Source organism: Martes martes (assembly GCF_963455335.1).
Source record: "Martes martes genome assembly, chromosome: 2".
In the NCBI taxonomy this organism is placed as follows: Eukaryota; Metazoa; Chordata; class Mammalia; order Carnivora; family Mustelidae; genus Martes; species Martes martes.
In genome coordinates, this window is record NC_137889.1 from 203974881 (window position 1) to 203982700 (window position 7820).

The window sequence follows — 7820 nt, forward strand, 5'->3', positions numbered from 1 at the left end:
TTCAGCTCAGATCATGATCTCAGAGTCATGAACTCAAGCCCTGCCTTGAACTCCAAGCTGGGTGTGACAAGGAGTGACAAGCTGAGACTTAAGACTCTCCTCTCCCTCTCCCTCTGCTCCTCCCCATAAGTGTGTGTGTGTGCATTCTTTCTCCCTCTCTAAAAAAAAAAAAAAAAGAAGAAGAAGAAATTCTGAAATGAATTTACAAACATGTGCAAAACTAGTCTGTCAAAACCAATGCAAAAATCAGTTGCATTCTATGGAACCCTACTTTGCATTTATATAGACATAATTTTTTGCATTATAATGAAATTTCTACAACTTACAGAGTTGTAATATCAGTTAAAGATGAGAAAACCTACATAAGTGAGTACTCACAGTAGCCATTATTTGATTTTTTCCTATTTCAAATTCTCTCACAATTTTTTCTGACAGTCTCCTTTCCTCTTTTTATCATAATAAATTCAAAGAATTATCATTGTTATAAAATAAGACCAATCCCATTAGATTTGCCTGATTGTTTACATAGATGCAGTAAAAGTGGTATTTTACCATATAGGACACCTTAAGTTTCTTTTGTAAACTCTAAAACCATACAATTTTGAACAAATACTAAATTAAATTATGTCTGAAAGTTTTTATAAGGAATCTCAAATTGGATTTTTAAAATCCTCTATTATCTGGTGACCTGAGGCTAGGAAACCAAACTCAAGAAATGTTCTTCACAATATTTAACCTGAAATATCTATAAATATGGGTAAATTCCTCTTTCTCAAGGTCCCCCAGATATACTAAGATTATATATATTTAATATATAATATTCTTAGACTTTCTAAGCCAAGAAATAAGTCAGGGCTTTGTAGGCATTGCTTCCATAAGTAAAGTCAAACTTAGTTCATCAAGAGTGGCTGTTCCTACCTGATTTAAATGAGTACTGTTCTCAAATATGACATTCCAGGTAGGGCCTTGGCTTTTCATTGAGTACAATTACACCCTGATTTAAAAAACTAACAGCTCCTTTTTGAACCAATGCAAATAACTAAATGGCCATGGAAAATTAAGTGTAATGTACGTGTAAAGTTTCATTTAATTTTTCTACACTTGGAGTCCAATTAATGGAAGGCGAAAATTAGAAATTAAAACTGTTAGAGGATATTTGGACATTTGATTAAGCTAGGATCAGGATACTAGAGAGATAATACTTAGTCACATATTTAATTAAATAAGCATTTAAAATAATAATACATTTTAAATAAGTATAGACATTAATATGATTGTAAAGAAACTTATCTTTTTATAAGTGAGGAATCTGTTCTTTTTTTTCTTTTCTTTCTTTCTTTTTCTTAATCAGGAATGTAATAAATTCAATATAAAGCATAGAAAAAATTTCCTATAAGACACACATTATTTGCTACCTAGACAGATGACACAGAAGGTCAAAAAAAATATTTTATATATAGGCCAAGGAATGAACCAGTAAGTAAAAAAAAACAAGCCCATCAAGATAAGGCAAACGTTAGGAAAATTTTATTATATTTCATCACTTCGTTTCAAACTCAAGTGCTATAAACCAAGTCAAGTAAAATTTACTTCCAAATTTGCCCTTTATTTTGCTTTTTCTGTCACAACAAATCTCAGGGTACCAAGGAGTTCAAAATAATTTTTATATTAATATTAAGATGTTATTTCTGTTAACATTTTCATTCATGTTCATCATTGTTCTAGTCAAAAGAATCAGTAAGTATTTAAAAATTTCCCAGTTTCAACTTCTAATATGGTAAATATTGATGGTTATAACCCACATAAAAGTTTTTTGGAGTCCTCAGTAAGTCTCAAGATTGTACAGAGGTTATGAAAAGGAACAAAAAGGAAAAAAAGGCCTGAAAAACGCTACTGTATATATTTATACAATGTATATTCATATGTAAAACCAGTACTATAAAGCTTGTATTATAAAACAAAACTATTTTCTCTTTGAACACAAAAGCACATAGACAATGGTTTTAGTCTGTCCTTATTACTTTGTGTAATTTGATCAGTATATTTGAATAAATTTAAGAAAAGCAAACCCAAGTAAAATGAAATGTATGCTTGTATTATACCTAACACTGATAAATCACACTATAAGCTATTTTTATTAAGCCAAATGATTATACTAGTCTGACTTACCAAAAATTTACCTTAATTACATGAACTTTATGTAATTTTATGGAATGTTCAAAACATTTCTGAGTTTCAAAATAATAACATTTTTAAAAAGGTTTATGTATTTATTTCAGGGAGAGAGAGCATGCACAGGTAGGGAGGGGCAGAGGGAAAGGCAGTGAGAATCTCAAGCAGGCTCCGCATTGAGCTCAGAGCCCAACACAAGGCTCAATCTCATGACCCTGAGATCAGGACCTGAGCCAAAACCAAGAGTCAGACAACCAACCTACTATGCCACCCAGGTACCCCTATAAGAGTAACTTTTTAAGTATACACATATCAAGTATTCAAAATTTTGATTTCCTTATTTTCCTGGAATTTTAAACATTAGCCACAGGCCAAAAGTAAACACAAAAAAAATATCAGACTATATATCAAAAAGTTGTTTCCTTTCCTGATTAGCACAAGATTCTCAATCTGAGCTCAAATAGACAAGCAAACAAGGAAAACAAAATACTAACAAATCATATTCTCTGTTGTCTTCTATCCAAGAAAGAATAAATCGCTATAATCTATTACTCCATTTACAAAGATCACAAAATTTTGACCACAAAACCAAATTACTGTTACCAATGGGGAATAATTCGTTGATTTTAAAAGTCCCCAAAACAAAGCACAAAAGTAGTAAAATGGAAAATGGGCAAAGAAACAGAGGATAGGCAAAGTGAACGTTCTGTGGCAAGAGGGAATTTACCTCTCGGAACCAAGAAATGCCCCGGATTATGTCCTACAGGAGGTATGACACTCCTCCAACAACACAGGTTCCTCAGACATCAGCTGACTCCATCGAGCATTACAATTTACTACAAGATAATTGTTTACAAGGTAATTGTATATAAGATAATTTTTCATAAAAGGATATAATTATGACTCATACAGATATGACATGAATGTACCAACTATTTTATTTAATTTACTAATTATAGAAGGAGCAATTCAAAGGAGAATTCTAAGAGCAAAACACATATAGGGAATAAGAAAAATTAAAATTAATTTACAAATAGAACTCAATGCAGTGTAATAATTAATTGAATTCTATTGCGTACAATTAATTTGCATCTTTTTGACAAGAATATTTTGCACTATTATCAAGCTTTCCACAATTTAAAGAGTTGTAAAATAGCACAAAAACCATGAAAGGCAGAAAAAAGTTGGATGGGTGAGTCACTCAGGACACCCACTATTTTTGTTTACCCATTTCAGTCTTTACAGTTTTGCTGACTCTACTTAAAAGATAAACTAAAACATTTTTCCTTGCTAACAAGAAATTACTATCATGGGGACAAAGCAGGATGAAAGCTTTCCTCTAGTCCTACAACTAAATGCCTTATCATCTCTTCCTACAAGAAGAGAGAGCAAGTAACTTCATTCTTCTGTGCATTGAATAATACTTCCAATTGTAGATATTACCAACTCTTTTAGAGTCTCTCTTTTCTCTCTTATCAATACCACATTAGGGAATACTCCTTCCCACACAGGAGTTCCCCAGGAGCCTAGATGTATTATAGATTATCCTGAATAAAGATATAAGGAGCAAATCTTTTTTCACAGATTATAATTCAAAGGGAGGGGGAAAAAGTTCAAATAGTTTTTAAACAGATAAGAAGGTTTTAATTAAACCCACCATGGACAGGCACTTCCACTAGTCTTCATCAGTTCCAAACTCAAGGTCATTTTTATTGGACAAACTTGAAATTATGATAAGATTTTTTTAGATTTGTTAACCTGTGATCACATGTGTCTATGAAGTCCTCCCTTGGAAATTCTGCAGAGTTAGTGACTCGTGGGGTTTAGCAGAGTCCAGACAAGCATGAGCTTCTGACAGTTATGACCCTAGGTATTCTCAGTAATGTCAAAACCCAGAGCCTCAAAGCTTCTGATTGGAATTATCACCACTCCTAAGAAAAAGAACCTGAAGGGAAACATGAAAATGTCTCTTTAAAAAATTTTTTATTTATTTCAGAGTCCATAGTCTCTCATGGTTCACCTCCCCTTCCAATTTCTCTCAACTGAAAAACAACCTGAGGGTTTTGAAGGGGCGGGGGGTGGGAGGTGGGGGGAGCCAGGTGATGGAGCACTGGGTGTGGTGCAAAAACAATGAATACTGTTATGCTGAAAAGAAATTTTAAAAATTTTGTTTATTTTTTTAAATTTCTTTTCAGTTGAAACATGAAAATGTCTTGATGGCCATTGCATTTTTTTCTGTTGCTATAATATTGAAACAAGAAAATTTGTTTAATGCCAATCATTTGCATGATGGACTGGACAGATTAATGATATAATTTATGTATTTTAGTCTTCCCCAGGTGACAACTCTACTAGAACCCCTATCCAGACAGAACTCTACATTCAAGTTGTCCTTTTTGACCACATTTCCAGAAGAAAGACTTAACTACCAACATGTTACATGGTCCCCTAATGGCTTGCTAAATTTGAATGAATTCTGTAACCAGAAACAACTTAGAAAATAAATGAGTCCTGTAGCTGGGAGGCAAGCTGGAATAATAAAAGTTGATAAAGAAATTAGAAAGAAAACCATAATTGTGACTGTCTTTGTGTGGTACAGATCTTAATCTGACTTGAGGTTTTTCTAAATTTTTCCCTCTAAATCTTGAAGCTGATTGTAACAGTTCATGGGAGAGAATCTTCTTGCTACTTATTTTGTAGCTCAGATTTTCCAAAACAAAAATACTCCAGGTCCTACTGTTGCCAAATATAGAGGTCTGGAATCTATACCATGTGGCAGTTCTATCTACTAAATTTGTTGAATATTGATAAGAAGTCTGAAATTGAAGAACAAGAGTAAGAAGATATAAATACAAGATTTTCAATAGCTCTGTATGAGGAAATAAAATCTAAAATGTCCCATGAGATGATGTATAAAATGAAGTGTTTGATACATTTATGTGCCTGGACAATATGAACCCCATGACCATGCATCTGAGAAAAGGAAATCTAAGTGAAACCAAAAGATTTTAGGGAAGTGAGGACTTCATTAGGGAAGAACATATTTTCCTCATGTGCCACTGCAGGTGGCCTCTGTGCCACTTGTGATTTAAAAATTAATATTTGATTCTTCCTCTTCTTCCCATTCTCTTTTCTTTATTTTTTTTAAATTTTTTTATTTTATTATTATTTTTTAATAAACATATAATGTATTTTTATCCCCAGGGGTACAGGTCTGTGAATCGCCAGGTTTACACACTTCACAGCAATCACCATAGCACATACCCTCCCCGATGTCCATAACCCCACCACCCTGTCCCGACCCCCCTCCCCCCAGCAACCCTCAGTTTGTTTTGTGAGATTAAGTGTCACTTATGGTTTGTCTCCCTCCCGATCCCATCTTGTTTCATTTATTCTTCTCCTACCCCCCCTAACCCCCCATGTTGCATCTCCCACCCATTTTTTTCAAAGAAATGGAACAAATAATCCTAAAATTTATATGGAACCAGAAAAGACCTTGAATAGCCAAAGGAATATTGAAAAAGAAAGCCAAAGTTGGTGGCATCACAATCTCTTTTCTTTCTAAGCAATCCAGTACTAAGGCAATTAGTTGGGGCCAAGCAAGGTGGAAATCTGGTCAATGTGTGAGAATGGGAAAGCCCAGAGCAGGGCATCAGAGCTCCAATGGGGTGAGAAGGGTGTATTCACAGGGGAGGTGATGGCCTGGCATAATATTGGAGATTTCACTCAAGATAAGTAGAGTGATATTAAATTAGAATTGGGTGTATTGGTGTGATCTCATCATTTTCAATATATACAACAAATACAGAATATATGTTAATGTTTTGTGATGCATCTGCCATTTCTCTGTTCAATAAGAGGACCTCAAAACAGCAACACCGAATATCAATGAGCACACATAGCACCCAGATCTTGGTTTCTCACCACCATTTTCTACCAAAAAGAAGCAGTCATCCTTGGGGAAATGACTGATTCCAGGGCTGAGGCAGGGAAAATACGTGAATCTGGAACATCTTTTTGTGCCAGAAAGCAAAGAAATTCTTGAAAAATGAAGGGATTTTTCAAAAGGAAACCACATCCACATTGAAAAAGTTCCTACTGGCCAAACCTGGGACAGTTTGGGCATCAAAATAAATAATGAAAACAACAGGCAGAAGGAATGAAGGAAACTGAATTTGTCCCCCAAATAATATGCAAGAGAATAACTCACCATCACTTTTGTAATAATCCTGCCAAAGTTGCATAACCTGAATATGATCAAGAGGAAACTTAGAAAAAAAAATCCATAGACATTATGCAAAATAACTGGCCTGAGATCTTCAAGGTGTCAAGATCTTGAAAATAGAAGCCTGAAAAGTGGTCTCAGACTGAAGGAGACTAGAGAGACAGGAAAATCAAATGCAACACATGATTCTGCATTGTATCTTTATCCTATGAAAGGATTCTGGGGACATCTGGTGAAAATTGAAGGGTTTCTGAAGATTAGATCGTGGTAATGTAAAAATGTTTGTCCTGATTTTGATGATTATGTTGTGGTTATATTAGAAAATGTCCTTGATTGTAGGAAATTACACTAAAGTGTTTGGGAGTCAAGGGGCATCATGTCAGCAAATTGTAAATATTTCGGGGGTGGGGGGAGGTCTTTGTGTTGTCCTTGCAATTTTTTTGTAATTCTGAGATTGTTTTGATATTAAAAATATTTTATTTATTACATTTGTAAATTCAAAACTCTATTTACTTATATTCTAAGTATTTTAATTTTTACTATCATTTTTCTGAGTTCTTTTATAGTTTAACTAAATTTCTTTAAACATTTTAGATTTTGTGATTTTCATTACATTCAATTTTCTAATTACTTCAAAATTTTAACTAGGAAATGAGCCTTTGTATACATTTAAATAACTCTTATAAATTTAAGAATTTAAATGTATAAATACAAAGACTCATATTCTCTTAAAAGTTTCAGTATGGCTTATAAATTTATAAAATTTTAGTTGACACTCATGTCTGAACTAATTATTCAAATATCACATTTTAAATTGGAAGAATATGTGGTAGTTTTCATAAATGTTTTAACTATTTTAAAAATTTTTTAAAGATTTTATTTATTTATTTGACAGAGAGAGGTCACAAGTAGGCAGAGAGGCAGGCAGAGAGGGAGGGGGGGAAGGAGGTTCCCTGCTGAACAGGGAGCCCGATGAAGGGCTCGATCCCAGAACCCTGAGACCCTGACCTGAGCCTAAGGCAGAGGCTCAACCCACTGAGCCACCCAGGTGCCTCACTATTTTAAATATTTTTAAATGTAAGTATTTAAAATACGTAATATATTTACAGATTATTCCCACATTTAATCCCAAGGTTTAAGACACTAATCATTAGCTTCTGGACTGAATTTATGGACAGTGAATACTGAATGGAGGTTTGCGTTGGGTTATGGGACACACTCATTTGCTAGGGCCTCTGTAACAAAATACCACAGACAGGGTGGCTGAAAAAACAGAAATTTATTTCCTGAAAGTTCTGGAGACTGGAACCAAGATCAAGGTGTCAGCAAGTCGGCTTTTTTCCTGAGAGACTCTCCTGAGAGCCCTTTCCTCACCTGCAGATGACGGCCTTCCCGCTATTTCTCCACGTGACCTCTCCTCTGC

The 7820-nt window shown here is 34.2% G+C and overlaps 1 protein-coding gene across 1 annotated transcript in view; it reads left to right on the forward strand.

Annotated features, from left to right (window-relative positions):
- CFAP299 (cilia and flagella associated protein 299) overlaps positions 1-4597 on the forward strand; it is a gene marked incomplete at both ends in the record, with an annotated part of 100541 nt that extends 95944 nt beyond the window's left edge. Inside the window, one exon of the mRNA XM_080796391.1 lies at positions 4502-4597. Coding sequence (XP_080652517.1) covers positions 4502-4597 — 96 coding nt within the window. The remainder of the gene's footprint in view (positions 1-4501) is intronic.
- Positions 4598-7820: the final 3223 nt, after the last annotated feature.